This window comes from Rousettus aegyptiacus, unplaced genomic scaffold (genome assembly GCF_014176215.1).
Source record: "Rousettus aegyptiacus isolate mRouAeg1 unplaced genomic scaffold, mRouAeg1.p scaffold_m13_p_2, whole genome shotgun sequence".
Classification (NCBI taxonomy): domain Eukaryota; kingdom Metazoa; phylum Chordata; class Mammalia; order Chiroptera; family Pteropodidae; genus Rousettus; species Rousettus aegyptiacus.
In genome coordinates this window covers 125,465,268-125,490,993 of record NW_023416295.1, presented here as the reverse complement: position 1 = coordinate 125,490,993, position 25,726 = coordinate 125,465,268, and the positions used below count along the sequence as shown (strand labels likewise).

The 25,726-nt window shown below is 52.0% G+C and overlaps 4 protein-coding genes across 26 annotated transcripts in view; 1 reads left to right on the top strand and 3 right to left on the bottom strand.

Moving 5' to 3' along the window:
* Positions 1 to 23: 23 nt before the first annotated feature.
* Positions 24 to 5,172, top strand: SHMT2 (serine hydroxymethyltransferase 2). 2 transcript variants are annotated; one of them, XM_016127680.2, is made up of 12 exons: positions 24 to 142; positions 1,096 to 1,293; positions 1,773 to 1,852; positions 2,006 to 2,206; positions 2,514 to 2,595; positions 2,756 to 2,878; positions 2,979 to 3,118; positions 3,455 to 3,620; positions 3,819 to 3,918; positions 4,007 to 4,162; positions 4,470 to 4,577; positions 4,700 to 5,172. In XM_016127680.2, exons 1-12 carry the CDS (start codon positions 110 to 112, stop codon positions 4,825 to 4,827), a joined length of 1,515 nt encoding a protein of 504 aa, XP_015983166.1. In that variant the 5' UTR covers positions 24 to 109; the 3' UTR covers positions 4,828 to 5,172. The 2 variants fall into 2 exon arrangements, with proteins under 2 accessions (XP_015983166.1, XP_036091701.1); XM_036235808.1 differs by having other exon boundaries at positions 49 to 103.
* A 168-nt stretch (positions 5,173 to 5,340) lies between these two features.
* Positions 5,341 to 7,613, bottom strand: NDUFA4L2 (NDUFA4 mitochondrial complex associated like 2). Its single transcript, XM_016127682.2, has 4 exons — positions 7,497 to 7,613; positions 7,047 to 7,135; positions 6,229 to 6,289; positions 5,341 to 6,081 (listed from the first exon to the last, which is right to left on the bottom strand). Exons 1-4 carry the CDS (start codon positions 7,554 to 7,556, stop codon positions 6,025 to 6,027), a joined length of 267 nt encoding a protein of 88 aa, XP_015983168.1. The 5' UTR covers positions 7,557 to 7,613; the 3' UTR covers positions 5,341 to 6,024.
* A 5,981-nt stretch (positions 7,614 to 13,594) lies between these two features.
* STAC3 (SH3 and cysteine rich domain 3) lies at positions 13,595 to 20,245 on the bottom strand. Of its 6 annotated transcripts, none has more exons than XM_036235804.1 (12): positions 20,060 to 20,180; positions 19,279 to 19,345; positions 18,754 to 19,018; positions 18,415 to 18,512; positions 18,124 to 18,196; positions 17,160 to 17,257; positions 15,582 to 15,648; positions 15,364 to 15,413; positions 14,970 to 15,055; positions 14,727 to 14,778; positions 14,563 to 14,640; positions 13,596 to 14,331 (listed from the first exon to the last, which is right to left on the bottom strand). In XM_036235804.1, coding segments are annotated over exons 1-12 (1,035 nt in total). In that variant the 5' UTR covers positions 20,062 to 20,180; the 3' UTR covers positions 13,596 to 14,232. The 6 variants fall into 6 exon arrangements, with proteins under 6 accessions (XP_036091700.1, XP_036091699.1, XP_036091697.1 ...); XM_016127674.2 differs by having other exon boundaries at positions 13,888 to 14,331; positions 14,503 to 14,640; positions 20,060 to 20,245; XM_016127675.2 differs by lacking the exon at positions 20,060 to 20,180 and having other exon boundaries at positions 13,888 to 14,331; positions 14,503 to 14,640; positions 19,279 to 19,374.
* Positions 20,120 to 25,726, bottom strand: part of R3HDM2 (R3H domain containing 2) — a 128,309-nt gene continuing 122,702 nt past the window's right edge. For 8 of the 17 annotated variants that reach the window (XM_036235797.1, XM_036235801.1, XM_036235786.1 and 5 more), the window contains 4 exons: positions 24,421 to 24,518; positions 24,025 to 24,109; positions 22,874 to 23,139; positions 20,120 to 20,251 (listed from right to left, as the gene is read on the bottom strand). In XM_036235797.1, coding sequence (XP_036091690.1) covers positions 20,156 to 20,251; positions 22,874 to 23,139; positions 24,025 to 24,109; positions 24,421 to 24,518 — 545 coding nt within the window. In that variant the 3' untranslated portion in view covers positions 20,120 to 20,155. Of the gene's footprint in view, positions 20,252 to 21,805; positions 23,140 to 24,024; positions 24,110 to 24,420; positions 24,519 to 25,726 lie in introns of those variants that run through there. The other 9 variants (XM_036235788.1, XM_036235794.1, XM_036235790.1 and 6 more) reach the window with 2 other exon arrangements.

Below are 25,726 nucleotides of genomic sequence, written 5' to 3'. Positions count from 1 at the left end.
CTTCTCCGGCCGCTATTCTCGCGCACGCGCTCTCGGATCAGCGTTCTTCAGACTTCTTGCTTCACCCGGCGAGAGTTGGTGGCTGGAGCTCCTGCGACTTCAGGTTGCGATGCTGCCTTTCTCTTTAATCTGGGCGACTCGGGTAAGAATGGGGCTTCGGAGACTGGGCGACCAGTAGAAAGCAAGCTCCCCTCCTACTGTAGTTTCCATTCACAAACTCTGAGGTTCTCTCGGCTTTTCCACGCACGTGGTCTGGGTTCTCCCTGAGCAAACGCGCTACTACGACTCCCTGAGAGCTCCGGATGCGCGCGGAATAACTGGGGGCCCCTCCCCATTCTGGTAATCATACGCCCTAGGGCCTGTGACCGTCCTTTTCACGTGACATTAAGGGAGAGAACTGCACTGGATGCCCCGTGGGTCCTAGGCTGGAGAATGAGCTGGGTTTCAGGCCTTGACAGGCAAGCTGAGTCCTGCAAGCCCTGATCTGTGCAGATGATGCAACCGAGTTCCATGGTTTGCATCAGGGGTCGCGTGGTGCTGTGGGCTGGACGGAGGTAGAAAGGGGACAGGGCAAAAGATGTAGTTTTTGGCTTCCCTGCCAGCAGACACTCCCTGGTCCCATACCCTTATTCCTACCCCTTTTCCCCAGGGACTGCTACAGGTCTACACTGCTGCCTCCAGTGTTCTAAAAAACAGTTCTACAGCCTGTTGTCTAATCACTTGCAACTTGGCCTCCACCCCACTGACTGGGGTATCAGTTTTTGGAAAGAAGACCCTTTTGTTCCCGTGGGTGGGGAGGTTCTGAAACTGCTAGCTTCTAGAAGACTGACTTTGCCTTGTGGTCTTGCCTTGTGGGTTCAGGTAGAGAAAGATTCTGAGATGAGGTGAATGGACCAAATCAGAGCCACCCTCCGGACATTGATCTCAACCTTGGCTCTAGAACTGGCTTTTGAAAGTGGGGGTGGTGAAAACTGAAACAGGCAGGCTGGACATCTGGCCGCTGGGTTTGGAGCCAGAGGGCCCAATAAGCATGGCTGAGAGTTGTTGGGAGACTGTCTGGACACTTTTATTTGACCCTTGCTTTGCCTCCTCTAGCCTCTGCAGAGATGTGGTCAGCTGGCCAGGATGGCGATACGGTGCCAGCACAATGAGGCGGCCCAGAACCAGACCACAGAAGCAACCAGGGGCTGGACAGGCCAGGAAAGTCTGTCAGACAGTGACCCTGAGATGTGGGAGCTGCTGCAGAGGGAGAAGGACAGGCAGTGTCGTGGTCTGGAACTCATTGCCTCAGAGGTGGGACCTGGGGAGAGGGGCCAGTGCTTGGGCCACCATAGGTACAGGCACCTTATTGCTGTTTCTCCAGATCTCCCTTTTGGACTTAGGGACTTCCTGCTTGGCCTTATCTCTCTCTAATCTTAGTGTTCTCTGACGCAAAGGCTGGGCCAGTCTGGGTTATGGAATGCGGGCATCAGAGAGCTTCCAGAGCCTTCCACAGCCCCTACAGTCGAGTCTGGCCCCTCCCACCATCCAAGAGAAAAGAAGAACCAGAAAGTACAGGTTCAAGAGGACAGGTGGCCTTGCTGGGGACATTTAACATGGCAGCTAGGATACTGCCTTTGGTCCTGCCTCAGGCCTGACAAGGAACCCTGAAAGTACAGAGCTTTCTGTGGAACTCAGCTTCTTCCTGTAGCCTGGGGCCCTGGCACGGTGAGCTGTGGGGGTCCAGGGAAAGGGCTCAGTAACTTCTGACATTGCTCCTACCCCCACCCCAGAACTTTTGCAGCCGAGCTGCGCTGGAGGCCTTGGGGTCCTGTCTGAACAACAAGTACTCTGAGGGTTATCCTGGCAAGAGGTGAGAGCTAGGTACCAGAGGGTGGAGGGCAGCCTTAGAGACGGTGTTCCCTGTGAGGGTCACCTGCCTCTACCCTCCCAGTCCTTTGTTGCTGGTCAAGGGAAATGGTGAAACCCTTTCTCTGTACCCTGATGTGCCCCCCTCCTATGGCAGATATTATGGGGGAGCAGAAGTAGTGGATGAAATCGAGCTGTTGTGTCAGCGCCGGGCCTTGGAAGCATTTGACCTGGATCCTGCACAGTGGGGAGTCAATGTCCAGCCCTACTCAGGGTCCCCAGCCAATCTGGCTGCCTATACAGCCCTTCTGCAGCCTCATGACCGAATCATGGGGCTGGACCTGCCTGATGGGGGCCAGTGAGTATGGATGTGTGGGTGACGGGCTTGGGAGCAGTATAGGCATGAGAGAGCAGTTATTTATTGAATACATACCATGTGTCATGCAGATGGAACAGTCTACTCTCTGTCTTGAAAGTTACAGTGCAGGAAGAAAATAAGACTCCAGTAACCAGTGCTCAGCACAGTGTGGACAGAGCAGTGAGGGTGGTACATGTTAGCAGCAGTTTTCTAGAGACAGGCCTTTGGGGTGGGGCAGGAGGGGAGTGGTTAAGTGCGAGTGTTATTCCATTTTGAAGCCTTCTTATTTCCTCTTCCCTCCTCCCAGCCTCACCCATGGCTATATGTCTGATGTCAAGCGGATCTCAGCTACATCCATCTTCTTCGAGTCTATGCCTTATAAGCTGAATGTGAGTGCTGTAGAACGAGAGGAAGGAGCTACTCAGGCCCTGGCGGCCCTCTCTTGGAGAAAGTGTGGGGCTGGAGCCCTGGGCAGTGCTCTGGGTCAAGGAGGAAAGTGAGCTGTCCTGCTTCCTTCTCAGGGCTTTAGCTTTTTGTCTGTCTATTTAGCCCAAAACTGGCCTTATTGACTACGACCAGCTGGCAGTCACTGCTCGACTTTTCCGGCCTCGGCTTATCATAGCTGGCACCAGCGCCTATGCTCGCCTCATCGACTATGCCCGAATGAGAGAGGTTGGTGGAGGGCCGAGTGGAAGAGTTTGCAAGAGGAGCAGCTTTGGGCAGGCCTGCCCGGGCTCTCCCCAGGCTGAGACCTGTCTCACCACCTGCCCAGGTTTGTGATGAGGTCAAGGCACACCTTCTGGCAGACATGGCCCACATCAGTGGCTTGGTGGCTGCCAGGGTGATCCCCTCACCTTTCAAGCATGCGGATGTTGTCACCACTACCACCCACAAGACCCTTCGAGGGGCCAGGTCAGACTCCCCTGAAGCCCAGCCTTGTTTTTCCCTGCCTTCACACCCTATTCCTGGGGCATTGTTGGGTGGATCTGAGAGGAACTCATTCCACCTGAAGACACCTACGCATTCTGACAGTTCTCCTTCTCTTGCCCACAGTGACAATTCCCCAGAAGGAGGTTTGGAGGGGGGTAGAAGGGGTTGCTGCCCTCAACCACTGGAGTCCAGCACACTGAGCCTGACTGAGATAAACTCAGAGCCCTCAGGGATCCTGGACCAGCCAACTCCCTCTGCTTTTCCAATCCTTTGCCTTTTCTTTTCAGCTTAGATTCTGACCACCCTCCTTCCACATAGGTCAGGACTCATCTTCTACCGGAAGGGGGTGCAGTCTGTGGACCCCAAGACTGGCCGGGAGATCCCTTACACGTTTGAGGACCGAATCAACTTTGCTGTGTTCCCATCACTGCAGGGGGGGCCCCACAACCATGCCATTGCTGCAGTGGCCGTGGCTCTAAAGCAGGTTAGGAAGTCTACTCTTATGGGCAGGTGAGCATTGGCTTGGATGCTCAGACACTGTACCTCACTTACTAAAGTTGGGGCTGTTAGAAGGGAAGTGCCAGGAGGGGAGGGGTCAAAGCTGGGTTCATAACTATGCTGGGGGCAGGAGGAGCAGAAGGGGCAGGACTTGGGGTCCCAGATGCTGCTATCTCATCTCCAGGCCAGTACCCCCATGTTCCGGGAGTACTCTCTGCAGGTTCTGAAGAACGCTCGGGCCATGGCTGATGCCCTGCTAGATCGAGGCTACTCACTGGTGTCTGGTGAGGCAGGGGGGTAGGTGAGAGCCTCTGTAATCTCGAGCAAAGGCCTAGGACTCACCACTTCCCACTTACTGTTACTCCCACTTAGGTGGCACTGACAACCATCTAGTACTGGTGGACCTGCGGCCAAAGGGCCTGGATGGGGCTCGGGCCGAGCGGGTACTGGAGCTTGTATCCATCACAACCAACAAGAACACTTGTCCTGGAGACCGAAGTGCCATCACACCGGGGGGCCTTCGGCTCGGTGAGAACTGGGATTCCAGGAAGGAAGGGTGGCTTCCAGGGCTTAGACCAGGGGTCCTCAACCCCTGGGCCACGGACTAATACTGGTCTGTGGCCTGTTAGGAACCCGGCCGCACAGCAGGTGAGCGGCAGGCGAGTGAGTGAAGCTTCATCTGTATTTGCAGCCACTACCCAGCACTAGTGTCACCACCTCGGCTCCACCTCAGATCATCAGGCATTAGATCTCATAGGAGCACCAGTCCCTGGTGCCACAAAAGTTGGAGACCACTGGCTTAGATTATGCTAATATGCTTCTGCCTCTCCCCCAGGGGCCCCAGCCTTGACCTCTCGACAGTTTCGTGAAGATGACTTCCGGAGAGTTGTGGACTTTATAGATGAAGGCGTCAACATTGGCTTGGAGGTGAAGAGCAAGACCGGTGAGTGGGCCAGAACCACACCCCCTCCCCGTCACCAGCCAGTTTTGTTCACTGTCTGCCCTTCCCGGTGAGCTAATTGCCTTTCCTAGAGTTCTGACTACTTTTTTCCTTACCCACTTTAGCCAAACTCCAGGATTTCAAATCCTTCCTGCTCAAGGATGCAGAAACAAGACATCAGCTGGCTGACCTCAGGCAACGGGTGGAACAGTTTGCCAGGGCATTTCCTATGCCTGGTTTTGAAGAGCACTGAAGGCACCAAGGAAATGAGTCTCAAGACTGAAATGATTCTCCTTCCCCATAACTGGACCAGTAGAGGGGGTCCCTATCTTCCAGATTTTACTGAAGGAGGGAAGGACTCCTACTTAGGAAAAGAGCCAGGTGTAGTTCTCTTCCCAGAATTTGTAGCTGAGAATATTTCTTTTTGTAAGGAGCCTTAGAAGAAGGAAGCTGGAGGTTTCTGCCTCAACCTCTCCCATTATCTGTATTACAGACTCCCTTATCTTTCTTGGGGATGGGGGAGTTACTCTTCTGAGCCAGAAGAAAGGGTGGGTACATACCCTCCTTTCTCTTTTGATCTAATAAAATGCTAACCTGACTTCAGCTTCTATTACTGTGGGAGGGGTCGCCTGGGCTAGGTGGTGATTTGTCTCCCTCCAAGTGTGCCTTCTTTCCCACTACCTACAGAAGGACCCCCTGGGGCTGCGGCCTCCTCTCTCTGTCTCTGATCAGAGCCTACTATACCAGACGTGATTAGCAAGCGCAGCAAATTCAATTTGTTAAATGAAATTGTATTTTGCCCACGGCTGCTTCTGTTTGATCCCAGGGGACAGAGGGGAGTAAGGGAGGGGCGGGGTGGCAGGGGGAGGCCCAAGTGCAAGGTGGGAGGGGTTGCCCGGTTGGCTGGGGAGACAGGGGTTTGGGCACTGAGGAAAGTGCTGCTCCTCTGTGGGCATAGGTGCCTCATCCAGGCAGGCTGGGCAACAGGCTACGAGCCCAGTTGAGCCAGAGCAACGCCGCAGCCCTGGGCTGGCGCCCAGAGCCTGAGCATACGTGGGGCTCGCCACGTTGCTTGGCACTTGGAGGCCGGGCCGCTTGCTCTTGGCTCACATCTGCCACGCTCAACACGTAGCCTGAGCCACACCCACACCCTCCCTACAAGGTCCCAGTAGCAAGGCAGAGGAGATGGCTTGGACCTTTTGGGTCAAATCAGCTGCTGCAGGCTCTCTTAATGCTTCCCCCGCGTGGGATTTAAGCTGAGGGTCAGAGGTGCTTCCGCTGCTGAGAGCAAGAGTAGAGGGTGGGGGTGGAGCTGCCTCCCCTCCGTGTGGGAACTAGGCCTGTAAGCGCAGGATCTGGACAGGGTGGCTAGAGTGCCGCCCTGAGGGCTGGGAGCAGATAGTGGAAGAAATGAGAAAGCTGGCTGATGGAACTCGCACCTCAGCCAGGCTCAGAAATCTGGCCGGTCCTTCTTCAGCTTCTTATAGTCCGTGGAAACTGCAAGAAACTATGGGGATGGTGCGGGGGCAGGGGGGGGGGATGTTGCACTGAGTGACCCAGGCCTCCCTTTGTTGGGGAGGGGAGGTGGGGTGCCGAGGGGTCGTTGGGGACCAAGAGAGGATGGAAGTACAACCCCAGAGCCACCGAGAGTTACCTTGTATTGGTCATTGGGGCTCAGGCGGTTCCAGGGCTCTGGGTTATTCTTTCGGTCCCAGCTGCGGGGAGGGAGGAAGAGGGTTAGGGTTTCCTCTGCGGGAGCTAGAACTCTGGAGCCTAAGGTAACACCCAGGGTCTCTGCTTCTACCCCAGCAATCTCCTCCTACCCTGGGGCACCCATTTACCAGAGACTGACAGGGGAGAGGGCATATTAGCAGTTGCTGACAAGTGAGACAAGAAGCCTGTCACCATTGTCAGCGTGAAGCCGGGCAGGTGACAGACTGACAACCCATCCCAGAGGCTCCCGCCCACTCCTGGCCACCCTAGGTCAACCCAGCAGAGCAGTGGGAATCCGGCAGAGATCCTGAGGGGTTTTCTGTGATGTGCCTCAAACTGATAGAATTTTTTCGCCCCCACTCTGGCCTGGAGTAGAGTCTCTATACCATACAGGTCCCAGCCCTGTATGGCACCCTCAGCCCCAGGCCCCCCAGAGCGTAGACTGAGGTAAGCTGACAGCGGGCAGAGCTGCGCTGCCATGGCAACCGGGCCGGGAGCGGGGCGGGGTCCACAGCCCAAAGCGGCCCGTGTCTCGAGCCATCAAGAAGAAAGCGATCGGGTGGGCCAGAGGGGAGGCGGGCCCTCCCAGGTCAGGAGCGGGCTCAAGCCCCGAGATTGCCAGGCGGGGCAGTGGCCGGTGCGCTACTGGGGTCTCCCCGCTAAGACCACCCATTCCCACCTTTCTGGAGAGGCCGACGCGTTCCTGCCCCATTTTGCCCCACCCAGGACCCCTGCCAACGTCCCAAGCTTGACTTTTACCAGACGTCGGGGCTGCGCAAGGCAAGCCGCAGCAAGTAGAGAGCAGCGCTGCCCATGCCCAGGCCAATGAAGCCGATCATCGGGATGAGCTGTGAGGAAGACGAAAGGCACTTGCAGAGTCAGCCCCCTCTCCCAGTTCTCAGTAGCCCTTCACAAACTTTTCTGCCCACTGGTCGCCACCTCCGCCCCGGGCTGGAGCTCCTTCCTTTCTGGGAGAGGGGACCTGGAACCTTCCACTCCACAGTTCCAGCCTTCGTCTCCCTCACCCCACAGAGCCTGTCCGAGGGAGATTTAGGGGATACAGGGGCATATTGCAGGGATAGTTGAGGGCACTCTGAAGAAAGGTTAGGAGCACCGGGCAGACTAATCAAGAGGAGGGACTGGGAGATTTGGGGGCCGCTGGGGAAGCGAGAGAGTTAAGAGAACCAGTGTTTCTGGGACCTAACTCACCGCGGGATGTCTCTTGATCTGCCGGTAGAGACGGGCCCCAAGACTGGTGGTTCCTGCCATATCGCCTCTCTAGTGTCTGCTTCTCTCCAGCTTCTCCTCTCCCTTGCTCCTCCTGGGGTCCCGCCCCCGGCTGGGGAGGGGTCAGCCCAGCCCAATTTTTCCCAGCCTGGCCCGCTGCATCCGACTCACCCCGCCCCTACCCATTTCTTCTTTCCGCAGCTCCAAGCTCAGGGCGGGGAGAATTGTTGGCTAGCAGAGGGGTTTCTGCTCTTCCAGTCTCTTCTCCGGATGTCTGCACCCTGGACCACAGGACACCATCAAACTTGGGCTTCGAGGGAGAGGCATCACAGGCTTTGACCCAAACTCTAATTGAGAGGAAATCCAGAAGTGCGGGGTGGGACTCCCCATGAGACAAGCAGGCAGACAGACCTCCTGCAAAGTGCTGATGTGGAGTGTTCACAGTTGGGACCAGGAGGGGTCAGGAAAGAGCAAGGGCACCTGCAACACTTCCCTGACATTCTTAGAGCCATCCAGGATCTAGCAGGTCCTGGAGACCCTAGTCCTGACCTGTCCACAGTGTAGTGGAAGGGAGAGGGGGGCAGACAAGCCAACAGAACTAAAGCTGCCCCAGCCCCTCTACTCCTGTGCATTTTCTTCAAGTTGTGTTGCGTTTGGCCTGGAATAGTGTTTGGAGGTCAGGGGACTAGGGGTATCTTAAACATGGGTCTGGATAGAGTAAGAGGGCGAAGTTTAGGGGCTTGAGAAACTTGCTTGTCCTGCCTACTTCCTGTAGGGGTGAAGGTCGAGCCACCCATGGAGGCCACTCTCTGCCTCTGGCTGTGGTGCAGAGAAAGGAATAGAGTGAGGGAAGTCAAGGAAAGACAGACACGATGTTGAAGGAGGAAAGACAAGACACATAGAAACAGAAGTGTAGAGTGATTGCCTCCCGTTCCAAAGCCAACTCAGATGTATGTTATGCTGTCAGGATGAGAAGGCTCACTGACACTGTCTTTGGGGACCTAGGAGGAGCCCAGCCCTAACCACTTCTCCTCGCTCCCATACTAACCTCCACCTTCTCTCCCTCCCTGCCTTCCCCTGGGCAGTTAGATCCCATAAGGCTCCCCATTTCTCCCCTCCAGAGCCCTGTGGCAGCTTGGGCAGGGGCGATCTGTGCATCTACCGCTGCCCAACTCCCCCCCCCCCCCCGCCCCCGGCCCCACCCGGGGGTATAGGGAGGGAAGGGGCCTTTCCTGGGGGCCCTTTTCTTTCCCCGGCGCTGATACTTCCCCCGCCCTCTGCTCTGACAAGCCCGGCCGTAATTAGGCTGCAGGGTCCGGGGCTCTCCGCCTCCCTCCAGCGGATAATGAGATAAAGTGTCAGAGACACCGCGAGAACAAAGAGACAGAGACTCGCTGAGATGCGCGCGGAGGGGGGGGGGGATGGCGTGGGGGAAGGGGGACTGACGAATGTCAGAGCCTGGAGCAGCGCAGAGCCTGGCCCTCCCTGAGCACCCATACCTCCGGGGCCGGGCCAGGGAGTGGGGTGTCCTGTAACCCTTGCCCTCCAGTCTTTGGGACTAAAAATCAGTTTCGGAGCTCGAACCGAGAGGCCGCACAGCTGGGCTGCACATCTGGCTTTATGTGGTATAGTTGAGAACCAGGGCACCTACAGACACTTCTGGTCCCTACGCCACGCCCTTTTACTTCTCTGGCCCTCCTCTGCCTTCTTGTGTCCTTTTGTGTGAGTTCTGGTGACTGGAGCCTAGCACTTCCCAGATCCTCCGCCCTGCTCCTTTCCTACTGAGGCTGCGGATCCTCCTGCCTTGGGCCTCTGCCCCACTCTCCAAGCTCCCTATTACATGATTGCTTCTGCTAGGGTCTCTCCTTGACATTTCACCTGCTTTTGGTACCGGTTGTTGACCCCTTCTCTGTAACTTTATTTCTAAACTTCCATCCCATCTCTGGATCATGGTCTCTGGGACACATGCTGGGACATAGAACTCCTAGGGTTCCAGATTTCATCTCTCCCGACTCCCCGCATTTTCCCAACAGAAGGACTCAAGCTACACTGACCCAGCAGGTAAGGGGCAACAGAAGTCATCAGCTGCGGATTAGGCGTGGCCGCCGGTGGGCGGGGTCCCGCTGGGACCCGACTCTAAAAGCTAAATCGCGCAGGATACTGTTTCGCACCTCAGGTCAAAAGCAGCTGGACCACGCGCAGCGAGCTGGAGGCAAGGGCTGTGGGCGCGGGCGCCCCCTGGAGGCTGAGATGCTCCAAAGCTTTTAGGGGAGATGCCTGCTTGCCACTCCCATGGCCAAGGCAGTGGATCCCGCAGTGGACCGGGGGTGCACGGAAAGGGGACGCAGAAGCTCCCACTTCGCCAGGCTCGGGCATCCCCAAGTTCAGGCCGATTCCTCTCTGGAGGCTGGGCAGCCCCAGACACCTGAGACTCTGTGTTCGCCGTGGGATTGCCCTCTGCCCTCTGCCCCTTCCTGTCCTAGTTTCTGGCTACCCTTTTCTGCCTCTTCTTCAGGCCCTGTCTGCCTCTATCTCTGTGTCTCTGTGTATGTCTGTGTCTCTGTTCCTTATCATTCTGGTTTATGTCTCTCTGTCTCTTCCTCTGTAGCTCTCTACCTGGCTTTGTCCTACATTTGTTTCTCTCTCTCTCGGTGTTTCTCTCCTTCCCTCTACATCCCTCTACCTCGCTGGGTCTCTCTTTACAAATGCCTTTCTCACTGCCTTTATCTCTGTCTCTCCCCTTCCATTCCCTAGTTCTATTGCTATTATCTGGCTTGCTGCCCCTGGGTGGGTGGGGACGGCTGCAGTAGTCCAACGAGACTGCCTGGGGACAACTCGGGGCACTGCCTGAGGTCCCCTGAGCGGTCACCTCCACATGCCCATCACCTCGGCGCGGCCTCCGTCTTCCCTCAGCAGCTGTGGGGCGTGGAGGGGACATCCGGGAGGGAAGACACAGTGCCCAGCATCTGCTCGGGAGCCCCGGGGACCCTGACCCCCTCTGCCGCTATTAAGGGCGCCAGGTCCCGAGGCTCTGAGATGATCGTGATTACATCAGCCAGACAGCCGCGGAGCCGGGAGCCGCGCGGAGAGCGAACAAGCGAGCGAGACAAAGACTCCCGCGCCATCTGTTTATGCAAGGCACTCTCCGCCAGGGACCCCGGCATCCCGGTGCCTGGCCCGGCTTGGGGCACAGGGTCATGAGCCCGCTCCTGCTCGGTGCCTCCGCCGCGCCGCTGGTCCCCCCTCCCGGCACCCAGAGGGACAGTGGGGCGAGCGGAACCGAGAGGGGCGGGGGTGTTGATGTGATTGGAGCAGACGCGGCTGTTTCTTCAATAATGGATGGAGATGATGCGGACGGCGGAGCCAAACCCGCCCTGAGAGGAGAGAGGAATAAAAATGGAGAGGAAGGGGCGGAGGAGGGAGACTCACCCGGGTGCGCGCAGGCTCACACACACACACACACACACACACACACACACACGCGCGCGCGCGCGCGCGAATACGCGCGCGCGCAGGCGCGCGTGCGTCACACTGTCATTCGAATACACGCCGCCGTGCGGCTCACACCCCGGTACACACCCACGCACTGTCACCAAGACACACACACCTGCAGGCGAAGACGCCAGAGCAACACACACGCACTAGAGGTTCTTCCTGATTCTCACACATACAGTCTTGAGTCTCAGGCTGAGACCCACGGAAATGCCAACATGTGGGACACATATATGCACATCTAGACACCCAGGGACAGGGAAAGACAAAAATCATAGAGGTTGAGAGGGGCGGCAAAATGGGGAAAAGACCGATAGAACATATTCAGAGTACATACACCCACCAGGGGCACACTTATCAACATACACACCACACCTGAGGCTCTGATAGACTCACCTTACACACTTGGAGCACAGACACACATAATACACACCAGGGGCACAGACACCCATAATTTCCAGAGGAAGAGAGATCCACCTACCCCCACTTACCCCGGCGAATTCAGAGGTTGACATCCACACATATGCAAGGAGCTGCTTGCCCTGCCGTGGTGGAGTGTGGCAGAGAAGTCCCTGGGATCTCTGTTAAAAGGCCCTGTTAGCACAGCCATATAATGAGGTCCTGATGACAGGAGTTCCTGGGGCTGTTGCCCCTGAACCCTGTTGTACTGCCTGAAAGCTTCCTTCCTTGGCCCCCAGGGTGGGTGGAGCAGACCTTGGGCCACTCTGGCCCCAACCGACCCCAACTCCAGCAGTTGAGAAGAACAGGAGCCATAGAAGAACATTGGCGGCTGCATAGGGGAGACTCCCAGGATTCCCAACACAGTCAGGAGGCAGGGGTGAAAGAAAGGGTCACTGGGTAACCCCCTCATCCCCTGTGCTGCCCAATCTTCCAAATTCAAGCTGCACTTTCTTTGCTAAGAGATAGGTGGGCACTGGGGAGGGATAGGGTGAGGGTTGTGTCCAGGATCCTAGTAACCCTCCCCCTCCTCTGGTCTGTTTTCAATTCAGTCCGCTCCTTGCCCCAGACTTTTGACCTTTGCAGCGTGAAGCAGCATCATTCATCACCCAGGCGGCTGCTTGCGGGAGTAGGGGGCGTAAGGGGAATAGGGGGCTCACAGAGGTTTGCTCTCGCTCCCGCCTCCCTCTCCTGAGACCTTACTCTCTCGCCGACAGGCCAGGGCTCAACCAGCAGACGAGTACTGGAGGGAGTGCGTCACCACTGGGCTCAATCGCAATATTGGGGCCTTGTGTCGCACCTCTGGCACCCCAGCACCGTCCTTCGAGCCCAGCACAGCCGGCCTTCCCGCTCCTCCCGCCCTCCCTCTCTCGGGCCCTTTGCTTAATTTCCTATTAACTGCTGATAAATCCAATTAAACCGCCGCTCTAATTAGGGACAGCTGCTGGCTCCGCGAGGCGAGGAAGGGGGGTGCCCCCCGAGTATAGGGGGGAGAACAGCCGCTCACTCTGCTTTTCGGTACCCCACAACAGCATCGCCGCCCAATGAGCCATTAAATTGGTTTTGCTTCAGCATTGTGGGAGCCCCTGCTGGATCTTGGGGTGGCTCTGGTTTTGAGTCCCTCAGACCGCTTGATGAGATATGACCCAAGCCCTACCCGGCCCCCGCCCCCTCCACCACGTTCGTGGTAAGCGGATCCCGAGGATGGATGGGGGCAAAAAGCTTGATTTGTATGTGGTGGTGGAGGGGGCCCTGTGATCTGTTCCTATTGCAACCCAAGCATGATTAAAAGGGGGCTGCCTGAGTCTTCCTTTATGACCCCGTCGTTCCTCCAGGAGTTCAGGACAGTCAAGGGCAAAGGGAACAGGAAACAACCCAGTTCTGCAGCTAGTCTTCTTGTGTGCTTCCCTACCCCCACCACACTTCAGCCTTCTGGAAGGAAGGGGGACGTGCCGGTCCCGGGCCCTCCTCTTCCCCAGCCCAGCTGAGCCTCTGTCTTCCCCCCCGCCAGCAGCAGATGGTGCCCAGGCTCCCGCTGCCAACCTTGCTAGGCGGTGCCAACCTCAGCCCTGGCAGACAACGGGCAGAAGAGGATCTCCTGACTGGCCAGACTGACCCTCCCCCAGCCTCCATCAAGCTCAAGACCCTCCGCCTGCCCCAATCCAGCGACCACCCCAGGCTACTTCCCAGGTCCCCAAACTCCTCGTCTCCTTCAGCTCTCGTCCCCACACCTTCTTGCTCCCCGCCACCTGCCACCCTGACCAGGGCCGGAATATTTGCATATCTACATATGCAAATAATAACATTTGCATACGGCGCGCTGCAGGGGTGTTGTCTGCCTGAGCCGGTTAGCTGTCTGCCCGGCGCCCTCTCACTTGGTACCTGTCGCAATGGGTTGGGGCGGGGGCCGCGTGGGAGGGGTTAGGCCCCCGGTCTTGCTCGTTCAGTTCCCCGGAGGACTTGAGGAAGTGTTGCCATGGAGACGGCACGCACCCCACCCCCTCCCAGGCCCAGGGTCTCGGGCTCGGAGTCTCTGGTTCTCCTTTCTCCCCCCACCTCCGCCCGGTACTTCGCTCTCCAACTGAGATCTTGCATCGCCCCCTGGCGGCCTAATAGGCACTGAGCCAGGTTCCAAAACGTAAGGGGCTGCTCGAAGATAAATCGGTAAGAACTGGAGGACCTGTCCTGCTACTTGATTTTGCTTCCATCCGCAGGGGATCGGGAATGGTGACCCCAGCTCGGCTCCCCTTTTTTCATTGACGACAGAGGCCTCGCTTGGCAGACGCACCTGTCTCCCCACCTCCCACCAGCCTCAGCCCAGGTGGGTTTTGGGTTATCCCACTTGGTGAGACAGGATTCTCCACTCCTTCGTAGGCCTTTCCCTCCCTCTGTCCTTGGACCGCAGTTAAAGAACAGACTTTTCTAACTTTTGCCAAAACTTTAATAAATTTGCAACGTTCCACAATTCGCCTCCCACCCACCCTCACACTCTCAGGGCGCCTCCTAGTGGAGACGCATTCTTTTTCCAGTTCTCAAAGGCTGGACCTGAAGGGTTGCGGGGAGGTTGCTCTGGGCTCCAGTTATCTGACGCCCTAAATTGGGGAACGGGGCAGGAACCTACCCGCTAGAGCCCCGTCACGCTCTGGCGGGCCTTCCCACCCCTCCCCTGCCCAATAATATAGTTGCTTTCGCCCCTTTCCTCTTCAACCTCCACTGGGCCTGCCCAGAATGGGGCATGGGTATCTCCCGCCAGCAGGCGCCTGCACACTTAAATCTCCTCCAGGAAGTCTGTGGGGAACAGCCCCACCTTACGGCCAGTGTAGACCTTGACGTAGCCGCCAGCTTCATCTCCTTTCTGCACCACGATCTAAAGGATTAAAGGATTAGGGAGGAGGGAATCAAAGGAAAACGTAGGGGAGGAGAGCAGGGGAGCCCGGAGTTATGGAGGCCCGTATATTAATGGGTTAAAATCTGCAAGGAGTGTGGTTTGCAGAGGATTCTCCCGGCCTGGGGGGTTGGGTAGGGGCACCAGAGCTACCTGGTCCTTTTTGAGAGTGATCTGGCCTATTTCACGGTTCCCCACGAAGGATCTTGTTACCCGGTGCACACGTTCTCCAGAGCGGACTCGAATGATGAAGTTTGGAGGGAAAAATCCGACCTTCTCCCCTATTTTCCCCTAAAGATGGTAGGGAGACTTGGTCTCTCAATTTCAGGTTCTAAACTCAACCCATGTCCCACCTTAGCTTCAGTCATTTCTCTTACCCGCCACCACTCCTCATTGGAGTCATCAATGACTGTGATCTTCTCTCCAGGCCTGGCAGAAGAAGGAAGGGGCCTCTGAGATTTGGAGCCTTATTTACATATCCAGTCCCTTGGCTGTACCCAGATCCAGCCCCAATAGGCTCCAAGCTCTGAGTATCCCCTTCCCTCCTTGTCTTTCCCCTAGACAGCTAGGCTCTCCCCTCACTCACAGTACACTCCCACCCCATTTCTAAGGCTTCTCACGGGAAATCCAGGTCGTCCTTCTCCAGAGCTTTGAACCGATAGAGAGCAACAAAGTAATGAGACTGCTGGAAGCCAGGCTGTTTGTGCTGGGGGATGAAAGGGGGTGATGAGTCTCAGGGCTCCTCTGTCCCACACTGAGGGGCAGAAATCCAAGGTAGGGGTATTCTCTAGACGCACTACATTCCATCTATCTTCCGGGTCCTTAAACTAAGAGTTTAATGGGTGTGTGTGTGTGTGTGTGTGTGTGTGTACACGTGTGCGCGTGCACGGTGAAGGAAAGTTAAGGATGATGGGAACCCATGGAGTAAGTGTGAGCTTTTGCTAAGGCCATGAGTGGTCTCAGAACTGGTTTAGGGAGAGGACTAGGGTCCCTTTGGGAAGAATGGATTCTCACTTTGTCATCAGGTGTCTTCTTTTCAGCCTTCTTAGCCCCTTCAGGGTTTCCTACGATGGGAAACACCGACAAATTGTCTCTGGCTCTTAGAGGGTAGCCTTCATTCTCTTACCCTTCTCTTGCAAGACCTGGCATGCTCTTTGACCCTCCATCCCCTGTGCCACAGTTGATCTCCTGACCCTACTCCATCTCTATGGATGGAAGTAAGTATTACCCACCATCCTGCGGTTTGCCTTCCTCTGGTCTGGCAGACTCTGGCTCCTCTTCCATCATGGCTGCTAGAGGCTGAAGGGGGCACCAGAGTTAGGAAGATACTGTCTTGGGAACCCATACTTGCCCTGGCTCTCCAGTTAGGCCAGAGAACTAAAGAATAGGATCTCAGGGTTAGAAGGAGCATTGCAGGAAATATCTAGTCAACCACCTGCCTAATGCAGGGACCTCCAAATCATCCTGGCAGGTGGGCCACCCATGTTATGCTTGAATATAGCTAATGACAGGGAGCTCACTACCTTGCAAAGTAAGCACATGTAATTTGGGACCAAGTCCCTACATTAAACCTATGTCACTCTCCCTGTAACTTGTAGTTTTTGGTCTCGATGTGCCCTCTGGAGCAATATAGAATATAGTCCCTTTAAAGATCTAAGGACAGCTGACATGTCCTTCCTGTTTTTTCTTCTTTAATCATTCTCAGTCCCTCCAAATCATGCCCAAAGATCCTGATTTGATATCCTTTACTCTAATGTCTGCCCTTAAAAATACCTTTAAGAAAATAGAATCCAGATATGGTAGTCTTTCTGGAAGCAGCCTGATCACATTGTTAGTGTCTTACAGTCATAGTTCATTCTATGGAAATCCCTAATTTGCACCCAACCTTCATATCAACTATTTTGAGGCCAAACCTCTAGTTCTGTTTTTGTACAGTTGATTGTTTTTTTTTTTGATCCAAGAACAGATATATACATTTTTCCTTACAGAATTTCAAATTATTAGTTCAGGGCCTTTCTTCTAGTCCATGAGATTTTTGAATATATTATTCAGTGTTTAAGTTTTCCTTCCTAGGTTTCCCATAAACTTAATGGATATATTACTTATATCTTCATTTGCATCTGTGAGAAAAATGTCCATAGCTGAGAACGGAAGACCAAACCATGTTATGAGGCATCAGAAATCTCCCTTTAGCATACACCAGGATACTTTGGGTACTGTCATTCAACCAATTTTAGGAATCCATCTAACTGTAATTATTATCCACATTAGTCCATCCTGGCTGTCCACAAAGATATAAGGATATGCTAACAAATTCCTTGCTGAACTGAATGCAAGTCTATGGCATTACCAATCTAATAACCCTATTACAAAAGGAAACGAAGCTGCTTTTGGCTACTAGCTTTGTGCCTCAGTTACCTCATCTGTAGGTAAATAAGTCAGACCAGACGATCTTCATGGACCTTTATATAACTCTAGAATTCTCTGATTTCTTGGCATGACAGGTTCTCTTTCCCAAATCCAAAAGCATAGCTCTTGCCTCTGTTGTCCAGCAATGCCAGGGACCTGGGGCCTAGCCTTCAGTTGGTTAGAGTGGTTAATCTGACAATTTCAGAAGGAAGTTCCTGGAGAAAACACACACTATGGCAGGAGTTCTTAACCCAAGGACCTCTAAAATTGCATGCAAAAATTTGTCTGTTGGGTTATGTGCAATTTTAGGGGAAAGGCTTCTGTTAGCTTCCCAGAGAGGAGACAGGACCTATTCCATGGGATCTCTGGAAGGGACCTCAGTAGGAAGGTATGGTGCTCACATTTTTCTTATCTGCCTGTCCCTTCTTCCGTTCCTTGTTTGCCATAATCACCCCAGTGCGCAGGGTTTCAAACACAGGGTCATTACGATTGGCAGCAGCTAGTAGGAATGGGAGAAGAAAGAGATGTTACTAGGGAGGCAGAGGAAAAGCTTGGAGGAAAGAGAGACTTCCTAAGTAAGGAAGAGGTGGGATTGAGTAGGGTGTGTGTGTGCGTGTGCGTGTGCGTGTCTGGGCATACCTAGGTCTAAATCTACAAAGAACTGTAAAGACATCACTGGAAATGTAATGTGATGGAGAAAAATATTTACCAACACTCTTTCCAGACAGAACATTATATGATGTTGGAACGACAACTTTGCTAAATTGATTGGGAGTTGGGGAACACTCAGAATCACTATTCTCCTAAGTAGAGTGGTTCTTTAACTGCTGGCTTTTGTTCCACAGAATGGCTTGTATAAGCTGGGGTGCTACCACTAGTGAGTTCTTTTTACGCTCATGCTCTTCACAGAATCCAGCCTCTCTTCCAAATAAAGGACGATGTTGAACAAATCACCAAAGAATACATTTTTTAAGGGCTGCCAAATTATGAATCTGCTCAGGATGTCCACAGCTCTTGGTCTGGTTTTAAGTTTGGCATTCTTCTGTAACAAGGATGAGACAGTCTAGAATCCTTGTTTGCTTAGAAACGGTTTTGCATATCAAAAGCACAGATTCTGAAGTTCAGCAGGTGAAGGTTTCAGTCTTGGCTTTGTTTCTTTGCTAATGGTGTGAAGATCTAGCTAAACTCCCTCAGCTATCAAACAGGCATACTGACTGCGTCCAAGATGTCTAAAATATTAGGTTGAGAGAGAACCTTGGGAAATGGAATCTTTTTGTTTTAGGATGTGGTTTCTAAATCTAGAGGTGGTGCTGAAACCGGCTCTAGGCTTGGCCCATTCCCTCAGGTCCCATGTGGGGCACTTACAGATATCTTTGACACAAGCGTACTGCTGGTTGCTGTAGAGTGGGGAGCTATAGGCCCGATGGAAACCAGGGGGCTGTAGGGTAGGACGGGATGGGAAAAAGCATTAGCGAGAGCAAAGTGGGGCCCAGAACCCCATCTCTCCCATGAGTGCTCACCCCTTCTTAAAGATATGGGCTGAAGAAGAAAAAGCAGGGAAATGGATGAATAACCTGAGGAGGGACTGGCAAGGGGGTAGGTAGCTGGCAACATGTCCCCTCCCTTCTACTTTCTTGCTCCCCAGAGCCTACTCACGATCTTGCCAAAGCATCTCTGCATCTCCACGTAGGACTGACAGTGTTCGTGGATGTTAGTTTTGCAGTTCTTACAGCGAAGCCCAAATTTGTTGTTGACTTGGGAGAGGGGGAGAACATTTGAGTAAGCTTTCCGTTTCCCCTTCCCTTTATACCATTGCTACTACTCTAGCTCTAGGTCCTTTTTCTGTCTGGGACCCAACACTTTGTTTCTAACAGTATTTTCTTAAAGCCGAACCTTGCCTCAGCCTGTCTGCTATACAAATATTCCTCTCCTAAACCCTTTCCCCCATCCCCTGATCTTGACATCACACACTCTCAACTTCACTTCATGACTCACGCACAATCATCCGGGCACAGACATCACAGAACTTGGGCTTCTTGAAGAAATGATCTTTGAATTTGTGGGGCTTATCATTGACAAGCTTAGGAGGTTCTGGGGGTGGTTCCTCTTCTTCCTCCTCCTCCTCCTCTTCCTCATAGATGTAGTAGATGGGCCCACCCCCAGCTCCCACAGCCTCCCCGTTGGCCTGGGGCTCTGGGGGCGGCTCCATCTCCTTTGTCCCTGTAGACTCCTTCCTGAACAATTGCTTCAGCCGCTGTAGCTGAGAGAGGGAGGGAGTGAAGGTAACCCAATGTTAAAAGAATTGTCATACTCTTTATAGTAGGTAAGGCTGAGGCTAACTAGACATTTTTCTAGTCTAGGGCAAGGGGCACACACCAAACTAGGGGGTATTGAAGGCTGCAGGTGTTGGCTAGCATTCTAGCTAGAAAAGAATCACATACGAGTACAATTCAAGCACCTTTCAAGGGCTGCAGTGGCTTTCCAGCTCCCCATACCCCATGGTCAGAGGCCCACACTCACCCCACTTTGCCGAGTCTCTGCTGGGAAGGAGGGCTTAGGGGACTCCAGCACCTCTTTTTCTGTCATCCTGCAAGAGGTTGGACCCCATTATGAAATCTAATCCCTGACTGCCATTCTTCCCTCCCTTATTCCTGTCCTTTGCAGTAGGGTGGTCCTTGCAGGTGAGGCTTCGTGAGAAATTTGGTTAAACAGAGATCTTTCACAGGGCCTTTGAACAGGAAGATTCCATGGAGGTCCAGAGAAAAGCCCAACAGACTTAAGAACTTTCCAACCAGTTCCTCAAACTGACTCCCATCCTTCCACCCTGAGGGGAAACCCCTGAGTTTCCAGCCTCAACAGTGCTCAAGGCTGTGTGGTATAATTTCCTATAGGTACTTTGTTCTGGAAATCTGTGGGCAATAAAGATGTGACACATACCTCCCGATCTCCTTTCTTCAAGGGGTTTGATGTGTGGAGGGTTGGGCTGAGACATTTATTCTCCCTACCTCCTTCTTGAGCCCCAGAGGCCCGGTGCCTAGTTCCCAGCCTGCCTCAGGCCTCAGCTATTTTAAGTTTTCAGAGTAATATGAGCCTTTCTTTCCTTACTATTCCATTCCCTTAACCTCACCCCCACCTCACCCTCCAATCCTAGCTTTGTCCTGGAGTAGAACAATAATTTCAATCCATAAAACCCAACTTACTCACAGATAAGGAGAGAAATGAAGAAAATTAATAGACTAAGGATTGAGGAAGCTGGGAAGAGCAGTCCTGGAAATGGAAAGAGAATGAAGAGGCAACTTACATCTGGGATCCCCTAAGTCAGTCCAGTCTGTGGAAGAGGGAGCTTCTGCAGTCTTGATGGTGTCACTTGGGGAGGGCTGGTCCTCTTCCTTGGGGGCTAAGCCCCCCCAGTACCCTCTGTACTTATACCAGCTACCCAGATGGTATTTGTAGACCTAGCTTCTTGCCTTGGTGTCAAGCTGAAATGACAGGGCTGGAGGAAAGTGGACAGCTGAGAGACACAGCTGACACAGAGAAATTAGACACGGGGAGGTCTGGGCAGGGCTGGACCCTAACTCCTCCCATCTCCCAGAGCTGTTGTTTCCTGGTTTTTCATCTATGGTGTGCAAGTCTGTATGGGCTAAATTCAGAAAGAGACAGTGTTCACGCTGTATACTCATTTGGGTGATTTTAGATGACTGAATTAGAAATAACTTTCCCAATGCCCTTTCTCCAAGGTCTAAACATCTCCCCAAGTCTACCTTCCCTGGACCTACTTAAGGAACTAGCCTTCAACTTCTCAGCCACTGTCTTCTTTTGGTCATGTTTTTATGCCCTTGAGGAAAAGGCTGGGAACTGCTGAAAAACAGATCATTTTAACTTCCAGAGCTCTATTATCAGCCAAACTAGATTGCTTTCTTCTCCATAGGTAGTTGGAGGCTACCTTGCTGCCATCCTGTATAAGGGAGTAAAGAACACATAGTACTTTTGTTCCCTCCAGCTGTTCCATCTTTCTCCCTACTCTAAAATCTTATCCTCAGGGTAAAGGGACTTCTTAGTTATTAAAAAAAAAAAAAAAAAATGCTGGGACTTCCAACTGCGGACTCTGGGAGAGTAAGGGTCTAATGATCAGGTAGAGATGGTCTTTTGACATTGGACGTTATTAGCTGACACACAGGGGAGTTTTTAAGTAATATCTCCTTCTCCATGAGAACTGCAAACTCTTAGAGGTGTCAGGATGGCCAAGCCTCACACTTCCTAAATCATTTTGATTCCCTGATTCCATCTTCCTCCTCTGATGCCCTAGTGTATGAACTGACAGGTCAGTGAGCTATCTAACATTCTTATCTCACAGAGATGCAGCCTTATGCTCTGTGCTGTGACATGCCTGAAAGAGAAGATGCTCCCATCTTAGAGGAGAGCAACTTGGAGGTGGTAATGTAGTGCTGCTTTATCCCTTGTATCTGCAAGAAGGATTACATTGACGTTTGGGTCAGACAAGCTTCAGAGGAGCCTAGCTAGACATACTGCTACCCACACCCAAGAGATTTCCAGGGTAATATTGTCATTTCTGCTTTTTTTCTCTAAGGGGCAGGTGAGATTGAAAAGAGTTTGCTGGATGCTCTGGGTCTGCAGGCTCTTTAATGACTCTCGTCTGACAGGCCGAACAACAACGCTAGTTTTGAGAAGCCTCAGACAGAAGAAAAGCTTCATTTTGCAGGCAGGTGATTTCTGCTCTTCACCTTTAACTGCATAGGACTGCTGACCATGCCTGGATAATATGGCATCTTGGCACTGTAGGTTTAACTGACAAGAGCTCTTTTTGAAAGAAACATCAACTTCTGTTCCTGTAGAACCCAATCTTCTGGCTTTAAGATTAAAGGCCCAAGTCTTCCATCCCTGAAGTTTTTAGAAGATTACACAAACAGGTATGAGGCCAGCATCTCGACCCAGTTCTAGACCTCAATTACCCCTCCCCAGCTCAGCCTCAAGGACCCTAAATGAGTGTTGCAGAATTCAGAGTGGAAGGAACCTCAGAGGTCACCTAGTCATTCCAAATCTCTTATTTTATTGGTAAAGACTCAGAGGTCCAGAGTTGAGAAGTGATGTGCTTGATGAACCAAGTTAGTGGCAGAGTTGGGAGCACCCAGAACCAAGGTCTCATTAGAGACCCAGACACCCAACAGAATTATGTGTAAGGAGGAGGATGGGATACAGAGAATAGTGTTAGGAAGATATATGTGCATATGGTAGGAAAGCCATCCAAACCCAAATCAAATCCCTCCAACATTGTGGGCTGTATCTATCCAGAACCTCTGAATCCCACTCATACCAGGACGGCAACAGAGAAACAGGGATTGACATCCAGTGACAGATTTTTTTTTATATATTTAAAAACAAAATCAACCTCCCCCAAACAAAAAATCAGATTAAATAAAATTTACAGTGAATATACCCAGCAAACATCTGTATGTGCAATTAAATACTGTGTCTGTTACTGCGGCACAAACCTCAAACAATATACAAGTGTTCTGGGGGGTGGGGGGAGTCCCAAGTTTTAACTCTGTGGGGTTTGGGGAGACAAGATGGGGGAAATGAGAAAAAAGAGAAGTCAATTTTGTTTTTCTTAATTCTGTCCATATAAATATATTCATAAAGACAAAAATAAGGGGGGGGGGAGCTTGGGATGGTAAGGAAAAGGAGAATAGGGGAGGGTAAAACTCTCCCAATTCTACCTGACCAAAAAATATGGAAGAAATTAATTTTATGGTGAGAGAAGAGATAAAAAATGACAGAAGAGGATGGGAAGGGGAGGGAAGCAGAGGAAAACCAACCAGGGAAAAAGAGGGGACCCATGGCTGGGGAGTAAGGAGTCCAGTGCCAGTGTGAGCATCTGTCTGTTTCCATTTTCATCCCTACTGTCTTAGGCTCCAGTTTAGTGTCTGTCACCTTCCTTTCTGCCTCTGTCCATGGTCTTTCAGGATCTCTCGACTCCCTCCACCCTGCCCCCACCTATTGCGCCGATCTCTTCCCCTCCTGTTTATTGAGAGCTGGCTCGCTCCAGGATCCTCAGGTCATAGTTCTTTTTGGCCACTCGAAGTTTGAAGCGACTCACAGAGTTGTTGAGGCGAAGGGAGGCATTCTGGGCAGCCAGGGGGCTTGGAAACACAGCCACAATGGTGTACAAGGCAGCAAGGTCCGCGTGGCGGCCATTCTCCGCAGTCCCACCGTTGTCCCCTCCACCCCCGCCAGGCAGCCCCTGAGCATCCTTGAGCCACTGTATCTTGGCGCCGGACATGGCGAGCTGCGTGAAGAGTTTGTCCGCCTCAGTACGAGTGATGCCCTCAGGGAGATCTGTTACCTCCAGCACCCGCCCCAGGACTGGAAAGGGAAGACAGAAGACATGGTTGTGAGAGGGTTAGAGTAGGGAGGACTGGACAATGGCCTGGCAGAGAAGTATCCAGCTGACTAAGTCTGTATATAATACCCTCAAAAGCCCAGCCTTTCCCACTGAGCCTTTTCCTTCTTCCCTAGTCAACCCAACTCCTCACCAACCAGACTCTGATCAGGGTAACTAGGAGAAACAAAGGAACTTTTTTCTTCTCCTAGCCCAGAGATGCAGGCAAGAAGAGACTGGAACTCAGAATCCCAGATTTAAGATCTGGAGACCCACACCTCAGTTCTCTCATAGAGAGCTATTACTGTGAAAGAGGTGTGGCTTTAGCTGATGCTTTCAAAAAGTCAATAGCCTAATCTGAACTATGTTCCATAGCTCCTTTCCCAGAGGCTGGCTCAAATAGATTCCTTTCTTATCATCTAGGGAAGTCAGTTCCCTCTCCTTTCCTTGTTTAGCAAACCGCTCCAAAAAGGAAAAATCCTGAGAGATCTTGTATGTCTAGTATAGAAGGCCTGCAAGAGGAGAGTTACTCCTCTATACTTTCTTGTCAAGCTTCTCCTGAATTAGGTTTAGGACTACCAAAGTTAGACATCCTAGATTAAAGTCAGGACTACTTCCACAAGACGCTCTGCTAATAAGCTCAGCAATCCCCATCATTGTATTATTCCTAATTTTTACGATCATCTTCCCCAGGACTTAGAATAGCTTGGTAAGGAGGACAGAGATATTTCGTCCAGCTTCTCCTCGCTCTTGAGTACAAAAGGGTACCATTTCTACTTCCCATCCTAAGATGGCTTTTCCCAGCAATCCTAGGCTAGGGCTGACAGGGTGAGCCCCTTCTCTTGGGGATTCAGCATCCTGTCACTCACCAACATCTGTCGTCCCCAGGTCAGTGGAGGCAGATTTGAGTGCTTGTCTCTTGCTCCGGTTTCCATGTTTCAATCCACTCTGTCCCTTCAACATTCGAAAGATAACTCTCATTCTGGGCAAATAACACTGACTGCTTTGCATCTCAATGTCTGCTTGAGAAGTTAAGGAGGAGTACCCAACCCTGATGGTAGTCAGATGGGCCAGAGAATAGCCACCAAGAAACACTGGGATGGGGTAGGAGGAATGAGTAAGGGAGTGGGGCAAGGTCCCTCCCACTTTGTTCATACTCTTTGTGTGGTCTCCTTTGTCCACCCAGCTGGTTGAGGAGGATGGCTCAGAAACATGAGGAGGGGGAGGGGTCTGATGGTTCTAAGGCTGATGGTAGACACCTTTACCTGGTGCACCGTGTAAGTTGACTGGCCATGGAGCAAAGGAGGGCAGATGGACAGATTGTACTGTAATGGCTGGCCCAAGAGGGCATAGCGCCCGTCACCTAGGGAAGAAGAGCAGATTGTTTTCTGGGAGTTTGAGCTTCATGGTATGACTTATAAGACTTCAGGGGCTCTGGAGATAGATACTATTCCTACTTTTTTAATGAGACCAATGCCTATGAGACTGATTAAAGAGCTGCCTTTCTTCCTAAACTCCTTGGCTCTCAGCTATATCTCAGACAAATGGGACTATTAGGTTCTCTCACCTTCGAAAAAGGGCTTTGTCCATTATAGACAAAAGGCCCTGGAGGAAACCTATAGATTGTCATGAATGTCTTTTATTTCTTATATAGCTTTTCCCCACCTCAAATCCAGGGCTCAAGTTTCTGACTCATGTGAGAGGCAATAAAGGGTAGTAGACAAAAGCACAGACTTGGAGCCAGGCTGCCTAGGTCCAAACCATGGCTCTGTTACTAGAAATGTGATGTTGGGTATGTTTTCCCCTTGACAGTGTTGTTGGGAAGGTTAAATGAACATAAGAGATGTAAAGCATTTATAGAAATGCTTGATACATACTAAGTACTGTAAGTGTCACCTATTATTGTCGATAAATATCTATCAGAGCACTTTAAAGGTGGTTTTTTTTTTTTTAGGTGAGGCAACACTTGGTTGACCTCATAGATGGCAAGAACCTTGTCAGCTTACAATCTCTTTTTTTAAATTTTATTTTTTATACCTGTAGCACCTGGCCTTCCTAGGTGGCCTCTCATCCAAGTACTAACCAGGCCCGACCCTGCTTGGCTTCCAAGAGCAGATGGGATCAGGTTTGTTCAGATTAGCATGGCCGTAGACTTAAAGTTTTTAAACCATATTCTCATCTTTTTTTTTTTTTTTTATACTGCTTGTGACAGCCTAGACAGCAAGCAGATAAGATTATTCCCATCTTATGTGTGATTAACTCTATATTTTATGGATTAGGAAACTGAGGTTTAGTTCCAAGTTTAAGTAACACATTCAACATCACAGGGCTATTTAGTGGTATAATAAGAATTTGAATTCAAGTCTTTTAACCCAAATCCAGTGTTCCTTCTTCTAAAGCCATTCTGTTTTTGACACAGTCCCCCATATTTCCAGGCCTCGGACTCAGTACTGATGGGTTGAATTCTGGTTTATCAGAAAGTTCAGTGATTTTTTCCCCCTGGCTTAAAGTCACTTTTACTTGGTAATAAATACTAAGTATGTAAAGGTGGTCTATAGTAAGTTAACTATG